Source organism: Equus przewalskii, chromosome 1 (genome assembly GCF_037783145.1).
Source record: "Equus przewalskii isolate Varuska chromosome 1, EquPr2, whole genome shotgun sequence".
Taxonomy (NCBI): domain Eukaryota; kingdom Metazoa; phylum Chordata; class Mammalia; order Perissodactyla; family Equidae; genus Equus; species Equus przewalskii.
This window is the reverse complement of record NC_091831.1, coordinates 145,515,116-145,536,807: the sequence shown is the minus strand read 5'-3', so window position 1 is coordinate 145,536,807 and position 21,692 is coordinate 145,515,116. Positions and strand designations below refer to the sequence as shown.

The 21,692-nt window shown below is 47.0% G+C and overlaps 1 protein-coding gene across 1 annotated transcript in view; it reads right to left on the bottom strand.

Annotated features, from left to right (window-relative positions):
- The window catches only part of FRMD5 (FERM domain containing 5), a 300,493-nt gene that overhangs the window by 14,785 nt on the left and 264,016 nt on the right, over positions 1-21,692 (bottom strand). Inside the window, 4 exon segments of the mRNA XM_070581974.1 lie at positions 3,104-3,192; positions 11,499-11,586; positions 14,417-14,540; positions 16,719-16,816. Coding sequence (XP_070438075.1) covers positions 3,104-3,192; positions 11,499-11,586; positions 14,417-14,540; positions 16,719-16,816 — 399 coding nt within the window.

Sequence of the window (21,692 nt, the reverse complement as noted above, 5' to 3'; positions counted from 1 at the left end):
AGCCTTAGAGAACAGTTGTTGGAACAGTTCAATCCAAAAGTTTTCTGGTCAATCACACTATAATAATAGGGTGATAGGATTTCGGGCTCATCAACAGTGGCTGTAAAGGGAAACATTTGCATGGAGAGTGAGTCTAGCTAGAGTGGTCCTGGCCATTTCACGATTTGGTTCATAACACAGGTGCATATCTGGATGGGACTGTCAAACGTAAGATGCCACAGGTAGCTGATGAGGCCAAAGTTCAAGATACAGCAAATAATGAAAACATTGCAACCAGGTTCTGAGGGAGTTGAGTCTTTCAAGTGACTGTGCCACTGGATGGAAAATGCAGTTTAATGCAGACAATGTCAAACGATCTCAAGGGGTGGGGTGGGGTGGGCGGGGCAACATACCAAAGAGAGAGAACAGATTACATGGAACAGTCATGCAGCGTACTGACCAGGAAAGGGGCTTAGGGGTTTTTGTAGAAAAATCCTTGAAGCCACCAGCCCAGTGAATGGCTGCAGTAAAAGAGGCAAACAGGATACTGGGGTACGTCACCCGCGGGACAGACACAAATCAGAAGAAGTGACATGGTTACTGTACATGGCACGGCTTAGACCTCACCTCCACATACTGCTCTCAGCCTTGGTTACACTTACAAAATGTAAAAGTGACTGGGGTTTTAGGTGGATGTCCCTGAGAGCCAGAGAACTAGGCTTCAGCATTGGTCACTCCTCACTTCCCTTCCAATTGCCTGACACAGCTGCCCTCTGGAGCCCAAAGGCCCTCCCACTTCACTGGCAGCAGAGTCTTTATTTTTCTACCCATGTGGGATCCCCAAAGAGGTCTGACCATGCATATCGGCCTCTACTTGACTTCTTCCTCTTTGCAATTTCTAGGGAGATTTCCTTAATATCCTAGGAAGTAGCAGAAAGGTGGTGAGAACCACACACCTAATTTACTGCTGGACAGAAGAACATCCCTTGTTCCCTGGAAATCATGGCTGGGTCAGGATGAGAGTTCGCAACTGCTGACCACTAGTTTTGAGCTAATACAAGCCACGTGGTATTCCTTCCCTGTTTGATTCCCTCCCAATCCATCTCTCTCATACACAGCATTCAATAAATATCAATTGATTAATATACAAACAAGCACACAGATCATCTAGGCTTCAACAAGCAAGATAGGAAAATAAGGACTTTTCTATTGGAAGTGAGATTGGGTTTATATCTATTATTTTAAAGTCAAGACAGTGAAGAGGAGACTTCCTGAAAAGTGGGATGGGAGATAGGCCATAGGTTGAAAAGGGTCTAGCAGAACGGGGTGAGCATTAGGGCTTCTGGAGGGGTAGGGACACTTTAAGGACGGTAACAGCTGTGTCCTACTTGTTTCTAGCTAAACATGCCCCCTACCAGGGATGAAATGAGACAACTATCCTGGTTAGAGTGTGGCTCAGGATCCAGGCCCTCTAAGGAACATCAGACACTCCAGCTGTATCCAGGCAGCGAGTGCTCCTCACTGGGAGAGTGGTGGCCTGACTCTGCTCATTGTCTTTTAAGGAAAAGTATCTTGGGGGCCAGCTTGGTGGCGCAGTGGTTAAGTTCGCACGTTCTGCTTTGGCAGCCCGGGGTTTGCCGGTTCGGATCCTGGGTGTGGACTTACACACTGCTTGTTAAGCCACGCTGTGGCAGGCGTCCCACATATAAAGTAGGGGAAGATGGGCATGGATGTTAGCTCAGGGCCAGTCTTCCTCAGCAAAAAGAGGAGGATTGGTAGCAGATGTTAGCTCATGGCTAATCTCCCTCAAAAAAAAGAAAAGAAAAGAAAAGAATTTTGTTGGACAGGAGACCCCAAACTCTTACATCTTCACCCATAGAGTGCAGTGAGTGGCCTAGCAAATGGGGGTGTTGAAGTGTACACTGTTTCCTCCATTGCAGCAGGCTGCCTTGTGAATGGCTGTTTTTCTGGGGGTGGCACCTGGTTGGGCACATCTGAGGAGCAGTGTCACTAGCACTCTGGTTGACCATCATATTGCCACTTTTCACAAGAGTGGTAAGCGTTGGAAAGGCGGTTTTTGTGCACAAGCTCAGCAGGGGAGCTGAGGAGGACATGGGAGGATAGACGCCCTTCAGTACCCCCAGCAGGAAGCTTGCCAGGAAGCAGTTCTGTCCTCAGATTCCCCATTAGCTCTTCTGGAGAAGGCAAAGGAACCATGACAGGAGCAGGTTTCTCAGCTGAGCTCTGCTGAGCCAAGGAAATCCACTTGTCCAAGTCCATGGGAGGAGTTTGCCACCTTAGACTTCGCAGTCTAAGGCCCAAGAAGGCACAGAAATCACAGGGGCATAGTAGAATATGCAACGTGTTCTGATGAGGCCAGAAAAAGGGTCTCCAGGAGAGACAAATGTCCATCAACAAACCAGAGTCTGTAGCGCATCAGCACCCAGAGCCATGCAGAACACACCCCAGACAGATGGGGCAGAGAGGAAGCAGTTCAGAGTAGCTTCAGTTGAGGCAGTGGCTCTTGCCTACTAGAAATGGGAGTGGGAGAGGGAATAAAGAGTGGGGATGTCACTCCTGGAGGTTGAGGACACCTAAGCTCCAAAGAGGAATGAGAGAGAGACGGAGCAGCTTCTGTGCTCTTGGAGGCAGTGTCCATGGTGGGGGGCTGGCCCGAGGAGGGTGTTTTGCCAGAGCAACAAGGTAACTTATATGTGCCTCAGGGGTCACTGTGAACACCTCCTTTGTTAGGAGACTGGATAAAGGAGTAAGCATTCATGCAGATGCTATGGCCCTCAGTGGGGGACAGTCCTGAGGACTCAGTTCTCATGGGAACTTTGCTTCCCTAACATTGGCTCCAGCCCCAGGCTGCTCATCCTACCTAGAAATCAACTTCCCACACCTTCCTCTCTCTGGAGAGGCTGTTGGCTCTCAGGAACACCCCTCTGGAAGAATAGGATCCCTAGGAAGAGACCACTACCTTCATCAGATACCATAATGGATGCAAGGCTTTGGAGAGGGCTCAGAACCATAACTACCCAATCACAGACAAAGGACACGGGAACCACAGCCCTCCCCAGTGGGTGAGGTATAAAAAGCCTGTTTTGGAAATGAAGATACTCACCATTTAATGAAGTGGACCCTCTTATTTCCTTGCAGAACAACAAATCCAAAAGGAGTGAAGGCCAGAAATGCAGCATTTCCTGACACATCCTGCAACACAAGACTTCTCATCAGGGTGATGCAGGCATAGAAGTGAAAGCGTGAGAAACACAGTTGTTCATCGCTGATACAGGGTTAATACCTGGTAGTAGGTCACAGAGGGAAGAGCATAGCCTTTGGAAGAAACAAGCAAATTACTTACCTTAGCCTCAGTGGCCTTAACTGTAGGTTGTAGATTATAATTTCATCAATTTTAGAAGGCTGTTATGAACATCCAAAGAGAATGGCAAACCCTCACATATTGCTGGTGGAATTATAAAATGGGGCAATCACTTTGGAAAACAATTTGGAAGTTCTTCAAATTGTTAAACACAAAGCTACCATATGACCCAGCAATTCTACTCCCAGGTATGTTCCCAAGAGAACTGAAAACATAAGTTCAATGTTCATAGCGGGATTATTCCTAACAGTCAAAAAGTGGAAACAGTCCAAATGTCCATCAGCTGATAAATGAATAAACAAAATGTGATACATCCATACAGTGGAATACGATTCTGCAGTAAAAAGGAGTGAAGTACTGATGCACGCTACAACACGGATGAACCTCAAAAACATGCTAAGTAAGCCTCCAGTGACAAAAGATCACATGTTGTATGATTCCATTTATATGGCACGTTCAGAACAGGTAAACCCATAGAGACAAAAAGATTACTGGTTGGCAGGGGCTGTGGGGAAGGGGTGATGGGGAGTGACAGCTAATAGGGTTTCTTTTTTGGGGTGATGAAAATGTTCTAAAATTAGATAGTGGTGATCACTCAATGAATATACTAAAAAATACTGAGTTACACACTTTAAAAGTATGATTTTTTAATGTGTGAATTGTATCTCAAAAAAGCTGTTAGAGAGAGAATGGCACTTATCATTTGCATGGTGGCCCTACACGCTGGGCTCGCTCAGGAAGGTTTAGCTGAAGAAAAGAAGCAACCAGTCAATTGGAACAGCCATTCAGCCCTACGGTGCCTGAACCAACAAAGAGGCCTCCTAGTCACCTGTCACCATCAGTTTGTAAAGACCAGGCTTGAAGTTCTGCTGAGCAAAGGAGGAGAAGGTCCAGGTCATCGTTCCCTCACATGGGGAATGAGCTCTGTGAGGACCAGGCCTTTTCTCTGCTAGGACAGGGCACAGAAAGCCAGTTGATGCACTGTGGTCTCTCAGAGGAGCCTCCTTTACGATGGGGGCCTCAGGTGAGAAATTTCTCTGTCAGGGTTTGAATGTGTTCAGGTGGCTAGAAAATTATGCCAGGATGCTGGTCAAATGTGCGTGCAGGACAGCTGTCTGGGGGGCATGGGGTTGGGGTCGGGGTCAGGGACCTGGCATGAAGCATGCAAGTGGGGGTTGTGGCTGTCAGGCTCTTCCAGTCTTTCCCACCCCCAGGTTTGCCTGCCTGGCACAGGTCTTCAGCCTCATCAGTCCTAAGAACAGTGAAGTCCCCTCAGGCCCTCAAGAGCCTTGCCTCAGGAAAAATGGTTTGGCCTTAAAACTGTCTCTTAGAGTCAGGGTTACAGGTGTGAGTGTCTGGGCCCAGGAAATAAACTGTTTTGCAAACATTTCCAAATAACATATTGTTGTTATTATCCTCGCCTCAGGGTCTGTCGTGACCCCAACACTTGGCTGCAAGTACAATGTCATTCAAACCAAGGGCAAAAGGCTGTTTAAAAATAACCTGAATGGAGATACTGAAGCCATGGGGTTGGATCTCCTCCTGCCTGTCATCAGCGCTTGGTGACCTGTTAATACCTGAGCATCAGCACTGCGCACAGTCCCTGCCAGGGGCACCAGTGCTAACCCAGCAGGTTGGCAGAGATCTGGGGCAGGAGGCTGGCCTCTGAGGGAAGAATGCCTGGGAGAAGGGGTGAGGGAGGTCTCTGCTTGCAGGGAGGCAGCCTGCCTCAGACAGAGGGTGGGCACCGACAGGCCTTCCGCTCACTGTGCAGGCAGGACCCAAGGAAGTCCTACAACTGCAGGTTCAGAAAGACAGAGACTTGAAGGTGGAGACCTTACTTTATTTGGACTCATACAACAGGCCCGCAGGAAATGCTTATTAGATGATGGTGTAAGACAGTGAGGTAGGCAAGAGGGGCCAGTGTTTCTGCCGTGGGGGGTACATATATGGGCAAAAACAAGGGGGGAAGACACAAGTGTGGAGGTGGGGAAGGTGTCTTACAGTGCTCTCTGAGAGAGAGGAAAGGCCTAGAAGGAAAAACAGGTGGAAGGATGGAAACGCAGGGTCGGGCCTGCTGAGGACTGTGGATGGCGGGGAATAAAAAGTAGGGAAGAGAAGCAGGGGGTTGGCGGGGAAGGGCCTTCTTCTTGCACCCCCGACCCCCGCAGCCAAGGCAGGGCAGAAGAGCACCTGCGCCATGACCACGGCTCCGGTCAGACCACGCAGGCTCAGGTTCTGGCTCTGCCACTCACAGCCTGTGTGACCTTACCAGGTCCCTCGTTTCTCTGTGGTTCTGATTCCTTGTTGTAAAACTAGGGTTGATAATATTAACTACCTATTACATTGTGCTTCATAGGCACTGAATATATGCTAGTGGTTGTGTTGTTGTCAATATTACTATAGCTGCTACTAATTAGATTTGTTCAACTGAAGACAGAATCTTTTTTTAAAAAAATCTAACATTTTACTATTTTTCCTGATGTTGATGGGTTTCAATTTTGCGAGTTAGGAAATGAGGGTGTGGGAATTGGGGTAGAAAGGGAGATGTCACTCATTGTTAGGGGACCATGGAGAAAAGGAATCTCGATGATACATTTGGGATTTGGGGTGAAAGTGAAGTGGGCAGGAGGGGAAGGAGACAGGCTGCGACAGAGATCTGCGAGGCATCCCAGTGACAGGCCCCTCTGGCCAGAGCAAAGGGGACAGAAGGTCCTCTCCTGAGCTGGGCGGTGCTGGCCAGGTTACCTGATTGGCAGTGTCCATCTGCACTGTCCAGACACCTCAGGGCTGGCTCTCTTGACCTGGCTGATTTGGACCAGGGAGCAAGCTGGGAACAAACCCTGATTAGACACCACCTCATTCCAGTAAGGAATAATAGCACCTTGAGCAATCCCAATCCAGTCTCTCCTGTGAGGAGAGCCATTCTCCAACTGCTTCCACTGCAACAGTTGCAGACGAAGGCCGCTACTAGGCCCCAGCACCTGGGCATCCACAGGGACAGAGGGCAGCTGGAATGTTTGTTACTTGTCTCTGGCACGTGAGGAGTGGGACTTGGAATTACAGCGACAAACCTCACATCTGTACCAGCATGAAAACACAAACAGGCAGCCACTCTGACACCTTCTCTGGAACTTTTCCAGTTTCTTCTATCTAACGTGTCATTCTTGTTGTGAGTCTGCCCTTGGGATCTGTGTGTGAAAGGACAAGTTATATGACAAAAAGAGAAGGAAATGAGGACGAGGAAAGAAGTGACACAGAGAGCAGTAACCTGTTCCTTAGATCTTCCATCTTATCAAGCTGGGGTCTGTCTTTCCTCCCTGTCTCCTTCCCATCCTGATGAAATCAGTATCCACAGGACTGAGCCACTAATGCATCTGGGAGGTGGAATAAAAACTCAGGTCTTGACAGCCACATAGTAGGTATCACCAGCCCCACTCTACATCAGAGAACAGTAAGAATTCAGTTCACTTCTACAGTTGTGAGGCAAAAAATTTGTTTTCAATTTTTTATCCTATGCAAAGAGATTCAGTCCTGGTTTAGGACTCCAGCTCTACTTCTTATTTGCTCTGTGAGTTACTTAACTTCTCTGAACCTCAGTTTCTTCATTTGTAAAATGAGGACAGAGATTGAGAAATATCACTTCCATCTGATTTTAGGGAGATGGCCCAAATGAGTCATTGCCAGGACATGGCCAACAGTGTTTTACTTGGAGAGCAGATGGATTTGCACTGAGTGTTCATATGGAACCCACCATTAAACTTGACCTACATCAATTCATCATCATCAAAGTTCACCCTAAGATGATCACTCTGCCCAGAAAAGGATTTTTGTTTCTTTTTTAAAGATTTTTTTTAAATTATTTTTTTCCTTTTTCTCCCCAAAGCCCCCCGGTACATAGCTGTATATTCTTCATTGTGGGTCCTTCTAGTTGTGGCCTGTGGGACACCGCCTCAGTGTGGTTTGATGAGCAGTGCCATGTCCACGCCCAGGATTTGAACCAACGAAACACTGGGCCACTTGCAGCGGAGCGTGCAAACGTAACCACTCGTCCATGGGGCCGGCCTCCAGAAAAGGATTTTTGGAAATCACAGCATTGACTGGTTCTTGGAAGTAGGGACATCTGGCCACCTTTGCGCAGTACCCACAGGTTCCGCCTCTGGATACAATGAAGTAGGCTTCTGTCTGCTGCCACCCCAGAGGACAACCTGGGTGTGACAGAGTCAAGACCATGGCATTCTTGTGGTTACGCCTCTCAGGCTCATCCAGTCCCCTCTCAAGAGCCTGATTTAACCTAATTCAATCTGGGTGGATGAAGCCTTTATTATTCTTTAAAAACCTTAGGGAAGAAGATTCCACATGCTCCTCCAGACACTTATGCCCACTGCTGAAAGAGCTTGTAGCTGGGAACCTTTACCTTAAGTCAATCATGAAAAGCACCCAGTTTCAACATACTTAAACATGGCCACAAGAAACTAGAGTGGAAATGAGGAGGCGGTGGCACCCCGTAAGAGGCTTGGCGTCACCCTATGACAGCTCAGAAATGGAAATATTGATGGAAACTTGCCACTTAAGTGGCTTTGGTCAAATTCTTCATTTCAGCAGTAAACTGAACACTCTCCACAGTGCAGCCAAGAGGGGCCCACCTGAGGATGAGGGCGAGCCATCAATGTTCCTTCTTGTTCTGTTTCTCTGAAGTCAGGGGCAACTTGTCAAGATGGGGAAGGGGGTTTGTTTAGATAGGAGCCTAGGTAGCTAGATTATGAAAGTAATGATCCAATTTTAAGGGCAGAGGAATGACACTGTAATTTTATTTATATAGTTGATCTAACTTAGATCCTGCTGAAATCAGTTTTTTCCTGGTCTATACAGAATAGATACAAAGCCACTTGGTGAACTGACATTAAATTTGTATATAATGATTTCAGTAGTCTCGTAGGTTTTTGTCTCTATCAGAACTGGCAGTGAGTCTCACCTTGTTCCTAAATAAATGCCATCTCTCCAGAAGGAAGACCACGAATGATAACTTAAAGAGCACAGCACTGAGACTCAGACAATTTGAGGTTCGAGTCCCAGTACTGTCCTTACCAGTGACTCTGGACATGTTATTAGTCCCTCAGAGGCTCAGTGCTTTCATCTTGAAAAGAGGACAGAAATATCTTCTTGGCAGTATTGTAAAGATTAAATGAGATAGTGTATGTAAGTGCCTAGCACATGCAGGCTCTGAATAAATGGCACCTTCATGACTCATAATAAGGCTGGGTACCGGCTAGTATCTGTGATGGATCTGACCACTCCATAAACCTCAGCAAGGCAGGAGGCCCAGGGCCCTGTGGAAGGAACAAGATGGTGGCTCCTGTGGTTGGAGATGTGTCAGGGCTGGGCAACAGGGACAACACTGGCTGCCAGTGGTTTGCTCCACTCTCCTCCTGCAGCTGCAGGCTTGCTGTGCGGGGAGCTCCTGCCAGGAGTTGGGGGCTGAGAGCAGATGTAGGGAGCTCAGCACAGCTTGTGCAAGTTCAGAGTTTGGCTATTATTGTGAGCCAGCTGGCTACTGGAGCCCCTTGGCTGTCCCACCCAGAGTTGGTAGGATCTCCTCTTCCTAGTCCCAGAGCCAGACCAGGACACTCTGGGCCAAAAGAAACCATCAGTGTGGACAGGAAGAACAGCAGCTTTTTAATCAGTCCAGGAAAGCGGAGCCCAGCCGAAGTGTTGTTCTGCTCTCATTTAATTATCAAAACGATTCCTCTTCTTCCGTCCTCCCTAGGGCTGCATGCCCCAGATTCCCTGGGCCCAGTAATTGCCTCTCTGTTAATAGAAATCATCAGTATTTATTACAGTGAGTGCTCCAGCTTATTTCAGCTCTCTTTGTAGCAGCATTAAGGCGAGCGCTTGGTAGCATATCACCAAGTGACTCTACTTAAAAACAAGAGTAAAGGCTCCCGAACTGTTCTCCTTGCTCAGGAGGCTCTGAGCCAGAGCCCAATGAGATGAGCTGAGGGACCATGTGTGGGGTCTGCAGCAGGGCCCCGACCTGGCCCTGGGTGAGCAAGAAGTACAGGGCCTAGTAACAAGGACTGGAAACCCAGTGAGAAGACTGCTCCCACCTTCTCCTGAGAGGAAGTCTCCTGGGGGCTTCTGCTCCTTATAGATACATAAGCACGGCAAGTGACTTGAATTGAAATTCTTGTTCTCCCACTCAGGCCTTGTAAATTGTGGCCTCCTGGAACTTTCATCTTCTTATCTATAAACCAGGAAAAATAATATCTACGTCCCAGGGCTGGCATGAGGATTAAGTGAGACAATAATGGGAAAGGATTCCAGTGAGCCTGCCAGGGAAGGCATGCCACAAACGTCTCTTCCCTCCTTCCTTCTGGGAGTTGAAATGATACGATATATGGGATTGGGCCTTGCACAGTGCCTGGTCGTCCTTTCTACAGCCTCTTCAGATTCTGTGTCCAATGACAGACAAACTCATGAAAGAGAGGGCTGAGCCAGGAGCCCCGCAGTCCTAGGGTGCATGTGACTTTGGACTGGATACCAGGCTGGCTGCCGCCATAGCTTCCATACCCACATGGGCAACAGTGGAGATCCCTACCCACCTCTACTCAGCTGTGCTCAGGTTCACTGTCTGCCCATCTCTATGTGCTGTTAGGTGAGAGCCCTGCCCAGGGACCCATCTCTGAAGAGGTGGGCACTCTGTGTGGCTTCAAGGGGACTGGGCAGGGTTTGAGTCAAACTCAGAGGTGACCTGGCACCTTCTGATGACTGTATCTATCTTTAGGCAGCTATGTCTTTTAAGGTTCTTAAGTGACTCAGCAGTTCAGGGAGCATAGGTATTGAGTACCTACTGTACTCACACAGATGAGGAAAGCAAGGCTCAGAGAAGGCTCCAAAGGCCCTGGTAGGTAGAAGACGAGTACTGAAGCTGAGGCTAGCTGACTTCTAAGGTCTCTTCAGTCCTGTGCAGGGCCCCTCCTGACAGTAGCTGAGCAATTTATGGAGGTTAAACTACACCAGTTATGCAGAGGGCATTATTTAGGAAGCTTTGCTAATTCATTTGTAAATATCTGTCTATCACTTTTTTGGTATAAAGAGGTATGAATGTGTTTTCTGACAGTGCTGGCCTCCAAGAACACAAGAGTCATCTAGCAGTAGGCTGTGCTGGTGGATAGGGAACCAAGGAGTGGGGAAGGTGGCCAGGGTTTCTGAGCGCCAGAATGTTCTCAAAGTTCATATTTGAAGTTTCAGCATTAAATTTTATGCAAGAACAAATTACTGTCACCTTACCAGGGAGCTAAGGGAAATGCAACTCTGTCCCCACATAACTGGGTTTCTTGGTTTCTATTCTATTAATTTTTGTTGGAAACTTATGATGTCCCCTCACCTATTAGGAAGAAAGGGTCAGTGTCCTCCTGGTCCCATTTAGTTTTACTAGTCGTACGGGGGCCTCTCCAGTAGTGGAAAGAGAGAGGCAAAAGTTTGGAGAAGCTGAGGCAGAGACCAGGAGTGTCAAAGCAACTGGGACGCGGAGAAGAAGTGGAGGTCATGGGTCTCCAGTGCTGTCTGCAGTGACTGTTGCTGCTCGAGCTCATCTCCCAAATGCCAGACACATGTGAGTAATTACAGAGGTTTTCTCTGGGCAGAGCCTCCCCGGCTGGTTCCTGTCTCACCCTCACAGCGCATAATGGAATTAAATGCGACTCCACTGCAGCTCCGCCCAGTGACTTGCTGCAGTCAATAAAACCCACTCTTGGAAAGAAACTAGATTACAGGTCAGCGAAGGGTGGGAAGTCCGCTGAGCTGTCTCTGATCATTCCCTGTGGGGGGCCTTCCACATTCCTCTTCTCTTCATTTCCACCAAATTACCCACTGCTGCCAAAGTGGGGCCCCGGTTTTGGATCTGTTATTCAGATTGACTTTGCCTCAGACCCTCCGACATTGATGTGGCACCAAAAAATTATGCAGCATGGAATCCAGAAGAGTTTTCAAAATGAGACATTTCTCTGGCATCTGTCACTAAAAGAGCCAATCATCCAGATATTGAAGGGCCGGTGGCGCAGGCATGTGGCCCACCCTCCTGGCACCCTCCAGAGGAGGCAAGGTCAGCACAGTCTCCAACAAGGGGGGCTCTTACCTTACATGGATGAGGGTCCACCCCGTATGTCTCCAATGTCTGTGCTTTTCTTAAAAAGTTCAGCTCTGATGTTGCTGGTGTTTGACCACTGGAATATAGAAAATGAGATTTTAGAGTTTCCTGTCTCCATACGTCCCTGAGGTAAACTCATTATTAAGAAGTACTCAGGGTGAGTCTCCAATTTGTCGAGAGTCTGCTCCCTGCTCTGTTCTAGGACCAACTTCAGAGACTCCTGTCTCAGGTCAAAAACTCAGATGTCTTTAGACTGAGGAAGGCTACATAATGAATGACATGGGCTGAGTGTAACAATGGAGAGTGGTGGGGACTGTGACAAACCAGGGAGTGCTACTGCATCTAATGAGGGCAGCTGCTCCTCAGTTCCAAGACTGTAGTCATGTGGGAATTCAGGGCCCAGCATTGCTAGATGTGATTTTTAAAGAGAAGTCAGAGATACTAATTTTTTATGATGTTTCACAATTTTGAATAGTATGGGGGCAAACAAAACACATCTATAGGCTGGCTGCAAGCCATGGGTGTCTCATCTGTGATCTGATCTAGACTGAAATACAAAGAAGGGGCCTGTATATCTTGCTGGCACTGCCTAACCCTCTTCCTTTACCAAAAGGAAACATGGGAATGGAGGGTGACGAGACACTGTAGGAGACAGCGCTGAGCTCGCCAGACTCCACAATAGCTCTGTTTGTCCACAGGGTGATGACTATGAAAAGGAAACAAGCAGAAAAAGGAAGATACCAGCCCTGGCGCCAAGCCATCTGAAGGGGCCTTTAGCATCATTCTCCTCCCAGCTGCCTCTTTAGCAGGTGTGTTGATGAGCTCGACACAGAACCAGTGGCAGTATCACCATCAGGCTCCCTCAGGGTCCAGAGCCCTGGTGAGACAGATGTACTTCTACAGATGTGGGGTTGGCTTCGGTGTGAGGAGGGGTGCGCGGTTTGTGAAGCCAGCAACAACTCTGATGACTGGTGGGCAAGACTGCAAGTTGTTCATTTCTAAGTTCATCATTTGCCTCCAGTAACAGGGCCGGAAACAAGCCAACCCAAGGAAGGAGCAGGCCAGATTCCCTCTAGTGTCCCTCTGGAGAGGCATCCATCAATCAGCACCTTTATATGCCAGCCTCTGTGCTACTCGCTGCAAAATATACCAAGGAATATGGTGCAGCCTGGGCCCTGAAGGAACTTGTGTTAGAGTTGGAGAAAGGAAACACAGACACGTTTTTACGTTATGAGGACGAGGCTAAATCTGTGGAAGTAGTACCTGTGTAAGTGGGCATTATGTTGACTGCAGACTTCTACATCCAGCAGTGTGCCCGAGACATGGAAGGTGTTTGGAAAAAGCTCGTGTGGCAGGCAAGGGGCTGGGCACCAAAGGCAGCTGAGCACAGCTACCCCTTCCAGGGAGCTTATCATTCCCTGTCTGGAGGCTGGCAGGCCTTGCAGGCTCCATTCACCCCTGGAGTTGGCCCAAACCTCTAGGGCCCTGAGAGCGGGCATCATTTTCTGGGGGATCCCCTGCATTCTGCTAGATTTCTGGGGGACTGTCCCCACTGCTCTGACACCTCCTAAAACCCTCTGGCAGTGCCTCCCGGCTGTCCTAGCACATCCCTGATCTCTCTTTTGAATGAACGAACCATGAACCTTCACACAGGTCCATGTTTATTCTGACCTTTACCACAAGGGGCCGCTATTTCCCTAACAGAGTGATGGGAGGAGCCCAGCCGGTGCCGGAAAGGCTGCACCTGCATGCGCAGGGGGTGGGATGCAGCCAGGATTCCACCTTTGGTAGGTGTCTCCATTCCTCTGGGAGCGTGGAAACAAGTCCTGCCACCCATGGTGGGCAGGAGGTCTGTTTACAAAGGCTAAGGAAGCTTTGGGTACGTATTCGTTGGTAAAATCTTTGAGTGAAGGTGAAGATTTTTTGCTTTTTGTATATTTAGGGGGATGAGGGGGTCAGGGCAGAAACTACTTTGAGCTTAATATTATCAATAAAAACATCTCCCCCCCGCCCCCCGGGCATTGTCCTTCCTCAGAAAGGTAGTTACACAAACATTTTTAAAAAATTGTAATGTATCAATATGATGGCACGTTTTATTTCACAACATTGCATTGTATACAACTGTTTGTTTATAGTTTATCAGTTTGGGGAATCTGTGCTCTAGCACGCCACACAAAGTGGAGCCCAAATACCCTATTGTTGTTTTTTTAAATCAATCTTTGTAGAAAATTTTATTTCATATGGGTGAAAGGATGTGTTAATGCTATTTTATAGAAATTGGCATATTCCGGGCAAACTAAGAGAATCTGAGGAGGACAAGCCTCTTGTTTCCAGCTGTTTCTCCCCTCCTTCCCTGCAGGGGTGTGGTGTGGAGCGGGGCAGTTCTGAAGACACAGCCCCGAACCAAGTGCTCCAGGGCACCCACAGCATTTATGAATCAGGCCAGCCCTGCACAGTCCCATCCACTGACCCAGAAGCCACCTGTCACACTGTTACAGACTGAGGGCGGAAGCTTGCCCATTTTTCACATCCCCACTCAATCCTTCTTCTCTTCCTTCTCTTCTGCTATTTCTTTTATGTTTTCCTTTTCCTTTTCCCCAGTTCATGCTTCTTCCCTTGTCTCTTCATCTATCTTAGTGAAGCAAATACCTTTCAGAGGCCAATCCCTCTCTGTTTTCCTTACAAAACAATGGCTGTTTTGCCTTTAAGCCTCAGCCTACACCACTCTTCTTGGAGAGTGAGACCACAGGGCTTGAGTTGTGCTGTCCGTGGATCACTGAATGTGGTGCATCCCAGGGTTGGGAAGGCTGGGTCTGTGGGAGCAGAGGACGCAGCACAGAGCCTGTATGCTCAGGCTGTGTGTGTGCAGGAGACAGTGTCCTGGGCCTGGACTGCATGTCACGCACCTGAGTTCTGTCTTGTGAATCTCAGCAATTTTCCTTTCCAGCTTCTCTGAATGTTTAGGGAAAAACTGGAACTTGGAGCTGTAGCCTTCAGGGTGCTTCCCTGGGTCATAATCCCCAATCTCCGCTTGCAAAAGGAAAGTAGAGGAAAACATTTGTGGAGACAGGTAAATCATCACTGGCAAAGCAACAAGAGATTAACACTCGGAGCAAAAGCCAAAGCACGCGCCAGATTTATAGAGAACAGTGGATCCTGAGCAAAGCTGTGGGTCGGGAAGAGGGCCTGCCCCTCAGGAGCTGCCCACCTTTGCACAGCTGTGCACACTGGGTTGATATCAATTCTAAGCAGAGAGACAGTAGAGTTGACCCTGTGTTCTGAGGTGACCACAAGTAAATTTGCAATAAAAGAGCAGAAGCCTGCACCACGATCCTCATCCATTTGGCCATGAGAAGAGAGCCTGGGAGCAACGCTCTTTGTGGCAGCACAGGAAACTGAGCCGGATCAGGAAGACAACCTCTTGGGCCTGAGCCAGATCAGAATTCTAAATCTTGTTTTGAGGATTTTAGTAGGGACACAGCAAATTGATGAATGAGCCATGACCCAAATGCAGAACTCAACTCGCAGTCTAAATCAAAGCAATCAAGTGAATAAATTTGGACAAATATTCATTAAGGACTGACCAGGTGCCAGGCCCCCCCTTGGAGAGGACTGCAGAGTGGGAAGACTGGCTGTAACCAGAAAGCACCATTAAGTTCAGGAGCACCAGGTCCTAAGGCTGACTTCTGAGTTCCCTGCAGGGGGTAAGGCTTTCTCCTGCAGCCATTCAGAGAGAGAGCCCATCCCTAAAGCTGCGGAGATCTCAGCTCAGTGAACTCTGAGGCGTGGTGACCCATGGTGTTCTCCACAGTCTGTTCCCAGGTCAGGACCCAGCTTTCTCCACATGAAGTACTCCACAGGGAGCATACTGGGTGTGTTAAGAGGAAGTAGGTTAAGAAGTTCCAGCTGCTTTGTGCTTGTCCTTTCTCCTTCTCTGGTGAGAACAACAACCAGTGCAGATGAGAAGTCTTGAGGGAGGAGCAAATATTAAGAGAAAAGTGTGCCCTTCTCTCACAGCTGAATATTGTACTTGTGGCATAAATCTACTCATTGTGCCTTCCAAATAACTTGGAATTTTTATTGTTTAGCAAGAGACCAAAGGCTTCCCTGGGCCTAAAGTCCAGAGTGACTTTGAGCCATGGAGTCACTTATTATGATTTTATTTTGAAAGCTACAAGTGGAGAACATCCATGTTGGACATCAGTTACTTCTTTAAAGAAAAAAATAGAAAATTTCAATATGGTTGTTACGGTAAAACTAAAGGAAAGACTGGAGTCTAAAATTTCACTTAGATTGGACCGGGTTTTCTTTTAAAAATGAAAAGGGCATCTTTGGGTACCATAGAGTTGGCAAGCACCATCTAGACTTCCTGTTTAGGTGATTTTTTTTAAAAAAACAAGGGTCTCAGAAGTCAAAGTTGCAATGGGCTGACTTTTACATTCTTAATGCAACTGTGACATTTCTCTTGCCAGAAGAACTTTAGTTTCTTATTGGCAAGCATTTTCTGGGTTCTCTTCACAAAGTAGCTTCCTGGAGGTCACGGATTTCCAATTAAGAGCTCAGATTCTTTGATGGAAACTTTGTGATTTTAGTGCTATGTCCAAAACAATCCAGTGAGACTTTCAAGCCTAAGGACTAAGAGAAGTCTAGGAAGAGGCATTGAGAGTCCTCTGCATTTCACGAAAGGAGAAGAGATCATATATGCAGAGTGCATACCTTTCCCACTATTTTGCAAAAAAAGCCAGTCTGGGCATCAGCTGGGTACAGACTCAACTCTACCTTATTAGCATGTTAGGAAATGTTTGTTATTTGGAAACATTTTCAACTTTGAGCACTCTGAATGGAAAGGTCTCTAAAATAGATACCAGAATTCCAAAATGCTTCACATCTTTGAGATTTGCATGAAAGGACAGGAAAAAATTGATTCCGATAACTCTCCAGAGTCTTAGGAACTTGATCAACCAAGCATGCAGGGAAAACCCGCAGAGTCCAGATGACCTGCAGGGGCTGGCAGAAGACCTCAGGTACAGTTGAGGGTTGAGTGGTCTGAGCTTTCTGGGTCTAGGGAGTCCAGGCAAAGTCCTCTAACTCAGACTCTGCTTCGAGTTAGACACTATTCATATCCAAGAAGTAGTCATCTGTGGTAACTGAAATAATGTAATCAGTACTTAGCATGAAAAGCAAATTTATCCTGTCAAAAGTCATTACCTTGAAGGATATAAGCTGCTAACAAGGCAGCATCTGATGTTTTACAGAGGAGGCGGCCGTGGTAGAGATCCCTTTTGATCTGCAGGAAGACTAAATACCTGGAGAGAAAACAGAGAGTGAACCAGAAAGGATTTCTTTGATTGCTTTAAGACATAAATATGTAATAGAAACCTATCAAAATCGTTGTCAGGGCACTTTTAATACATTAAAAAAAAATCTCAAAACATACTACAAAACAAATACATTTTCCATTTCCCCGCTTTCAAGTACTTTGCCCCAAACTCATTGAGGTTCAATTCAAAACATCCTGTCAGTTTCCTTCGGTAGCACAAAACAGAAGTGGCGCTTCCTGATAAAAGCGTTGTCCTCCAAGTGCTGGACTTTGGAAGAAGCCAGCCCGGGTCAATTCACTGCGGAAGAAGAAACCTGTCATAAGGCCCTGGGTCTCTCTCCACCTCGGACTCTGGCTGACATTCCTTCTTAAGAAATGGAATGGTGGGTGAGGGAACCAGCCCAAGAAAGAGCTCTGCCTCAGCTTGCCAAGAGAATCTGTCTACGTGTGGAACAGCCTTTAGTTATTGGCAGAGGTCAACCAGATGTCTCAGAATTTGAATAGGGGAGGAAGAGGCACCAGTGAAGGAAGCATAGAAACTTGTGGCTGGCACTGCTTCAAATACAGAAAACTCTCCCCTTGGGTGGCAGGAAGATATCAAGATATCAAGAATGACAGCTAATAGTGGCTGACGTGTATTGAGCACTTACTATCTGCCAGTACAGGTGTGATGCTCTTTACATGTAATACTCATCTAACTCTCACATAACACTTTGAGATAGGTACTGTAATTATCCCCTGTTTTTAAGATAAAGAAACTGAGGCTTAAGTGATTATCTCATGGGCACACAACTGGTAAGCGGCAGAGCCAGGATTCAAATTCAGAACTGTTCGACTCCTGAGGGTGGCTCTTACTCACTGTATTATACTGCCCTCCTTGCACTGTAACTGCTTCGTAGTTTCACAGGTCGTTGGGTGGACCCTATTTGCAGTGGAATAGGAATGGAATTGTTGACTGTCCGGTTTGAAATGCCTTTATAAGGAGTGCGGTCTCTGAGGTTCATAACCTCACAGGTCTCTTAAGAAGAGCAAAAGCCAGGAGTATCAAATGCTTGAGTGAGTCACCTACTGCAGTGGCTCTTTGGCCAAGGGACATCTGTGGTAGTTTAAAAATATGACCACAAATTCTTTGATACTCCTCATTTCCAGAGATAGAGCTTAATTCCTTCCCTTTGAGTGTGGGTTGGACTTAGTGACTCACTTCTAACAAACAGAATAAAGCAGAAGTGATAGTGCTGACATCTGAGACTAGGTCGTAAAGTCACTGCAGCTTCCTCCTCGTTCTTGTTTTCTCTTGGATTACTCATACTGCTTGAGGATGCTTAAGCAGCCCTATAGAAAGGACCATGTGGTAAGGAACTGAGGCCTTTTGCCAACAGCCAGCAAGGAAGTGAAGCTCTCTGCCAATAGCCGTGACAGTACACCATCTTTGAAGTGAATCCTCCAGTCAAGCCTTCAGATGACTACAGCCCCATGAGAGACCTTGAGCCAGAACCACCCAGCTAAGTTGCTCCTGAATTTCTGACCCACAGAAACTGTGATATTAAATGCTTGTTATTTAAAGCTAAGTTGTGTGGCACTTTGTTAGACAGCCATAGACAACTACAGCATTCCTAGGGGAGTAATGGAAATGTAGTAAAATTCCCTTAAATTCCATCAGCCTGAACCAAAAGAAATTGGGTCCTTCCTGGACAACTAGAGGTTTCCATTGCTTCTGTTTTCAGGCTGAAGAATAAAACAGAGGATTCCATGCCCACTTGATCATGTGGAAATGCTCAAGAGAAAAAGGACCATTGACAGTGTAACTTCAGGGGTAGGGGCAGGGACGGATACCAGTAGGTGACTCTGAGAGCCTTGGACTTGGTGATTCCAGTCATTAACAAACAGAAATGAAGGAACAATCAAACCTGCTTTTCTCCTAAGGCCTTGCTACTCACAGTGTGGCCCACATATCAGGGGTATCAGCATCATCTGAGAGCTGGTTAGATATGGAGACTGTTAGGCCCACTCTAGACCTACTGAATCATTTTAACAAGATGCCCAGGGGATTTGTATATAAATTAAAGTTTAAGAAACACTGTCTTAAGAAAATTCAAAAGCATCCTTCTAACCATCTTAGGATGGACTGCCCTCCTCAAACCAAAGGGAAGGTGAGTACTGTAGTCTGGAAGTAGTAAGAACTCCCCTCCTCACCCCAACCATCACCATCAACCCCACTCTGCCCCAATGTTTGCCAAGAAATACTGAAGGAAAAAGACATCATGCAGAGTGAATAATTAAGATGGATCTACCAAATCAAACTTGTCTTCACTCTGCTTCCCACAGTGAAATGCCACATGGTGTGTAGGAGAGAGGGAGAGGAGGAGAGGGGGATGAAGAGGATGAAAGGGGTGAGGGGGAGAAGGGGAGAGCGCTTTATATGGTATGTGGGAGAGAGGGAGAGGAGAAGAGGGGGAGGGTGCTTCTGTGCCTCTCGCTGCTCCAACTCCCACCTTCCATGGGCTTTGGCAGGATGTGGAAGCAAACCTTTTGCCCCTTAATCACTGATCACTCCCTGCGCCTGAGTTCATACGTCACTCCTCCCACACTTCTCTGCTGGTCTGTGTCCAAAATTCAGGGACAGCACATACTGGACTAAAGGAGATATTTTAAAGGGAGAACAAAGCTCTAGGCCGTGATTCTCAATGTGGCAATGAGGAGAACATCCCCCTGGAAGGACGTCAGAGAGTGAGAGAGAGTGTGTGTGTTCATTCCCGGGTTTGAAAAAGCCCTTCTAGAGCTTCTGATTTGCTCCCTTCCCGCTCAAGAGGGACAGGCTCCTCCTCATACTGGGATCCCCTGTCTTTATGAGGTATCTTTATTGATGGGTGCATGACAAGTGCCTCAGGTGAGCTGGAAAGGAAACAAAGCTTTCCACTGCTGGGTGGGGTTTCTTCAGACTTCTGGAGGTGGGACAGTCACAGGGAGGTCAAGGGTAAGGCCATGGGAACATTGCCAGTGCAGCAACTGGAGGCAGGCAGAGGAGGAGAGGCAAGTCAACATCCTAAAGAAACAAACCATAGTCTTTAGAGGACAAGAAGAGACGAGCTCATGAAAGAATCAACTGACAGCTTCAAGGACAGAGTGGCACTAGGGGTCCCCACTCCCTTTTCTGCCACAGTGGCTTCCATCAGCCTTCATGTTTTGTTCATTTAAGAGGTAACCAACAACTTGGTGATGTTGGTCATGAAAGCATATCCCACATGACTCAGAGCATCCTTAAACCTATTCCTAAGAGACCCTGGCATGTTCTCCCTTGTCACACATGGGCCTAAGGAAGACTATCTTGTTGCCTGAGGCATTGCCACCAGGGCCACTGTGTTGCCAGACAAGGGATCAGCCTGCCAGAGCCGCCCAGCCCAGCCACCAGCCAGCTCCTGACAATCAGGCTGGTTGGGTTACCCAATCTCAGAACAGGAGTTATAGAGCCTGATTCTGTCATTTTATAGCTGAGGAAACTGAAGTCCAGAGATGTAGATGACTTGGCTGAGGTGACAGAGTAATCAGAATCAAGGTAGGCCTCCTGACTGAGGGCGTGCTGCTGTTTCTACCCCCATGGTAATTGTTAGCCATCAGGTTAGAGACAGAGGGGTCCTAAATGAAGTCAGGAGAACTCTTTGTCATCAGAGAGAAATCTTCATTGGAACCAAACAAGAAATCAGCTTTAGACCAGATTTAAGACAATAAGCTTGCTCCTTAGGATACTTTTTTTGGTAAACTTTATCTATTTCCTTCTGGCCTCAAGAAGGCTTTACTTCACCTCCATTTTTGTTTTAAGGCAGTGTTGTCCTAAATTGATGGAGATGTGAATCAGAAACATCCAAAGGCAGAATGAGTGAGAGCCTAAAAGATGGCCAAGGAAAACTCGAGTTTTTCTGTAACATGTACATCTCTCCAAGGTATTGGCTTTGGCATTATGCTTTCTGATATCAGAAGGTGGGGTTGAATCCACAGATATTTCCAGAATTAAAGGTTCCAAACTCTGGAAAGCACTGGCAGCTCCTGAAGAGTTTCTTCCAGAAGATCCTTTGACCCCTGGCCCTTCCCTTCAATAGATTCTTTGCCCCTGGTTTCCTCTATTTTTTTTACCCTCCTTTTTCCTAACTATAATCTTGTTTAGTATATCTTCCTCCCCCATACTAGACTGCAAGCTTCTTGGAGTAAGAGATTATGTTTTATTTACTTTTAATATTCTTCTAGAGAGCCTATACATCCTGTGCCTAGCTCACCTACTCACCCTCCCATCCATCCATCCATCCATCCATCCATCCATCTAGTTCTGAGCACTTAGATGTGCCAGGCACTGCGACAGGTGTTAGGAATATAGCAGGGAACAAAAGAGAGTCCCTGCTCTTATGGAGCTTACATTACAGTGGGGAGAGACAGAGAACAAAATAATAACAAGACAAAATAATGATGATTTACTGAGTGCATGCCATGGACCACACACTCTACTGTTGAACACACACTAATCCTTACAACAACTCATGAGGTGACTACTGTTTTTATCCCTGCCTCAGAGATGAGGAAACTGAATGATTAGAGAGATTGTTTATATTGATTGATATTGATTAGAGATATTGATTATATTGTTGTTTGCCTTGGCACATAGCTAGTTAAAGAATGACTTGGGATTTGAACCCAGGTCTTTTTGATTCTGTAGCTTGGAGTTAGCAAACTATAGCCTGTCATCAGAGTTTCCAGTGAAATCAAATTTTATTGGAACACAGCCATGCTCATTCATTTATGTATCACCTATGGCTGCTTTCGCTCTATGATGGCAGAACTGAGTAGTTGCAAGACCATATGGCCTATAAAGCCTA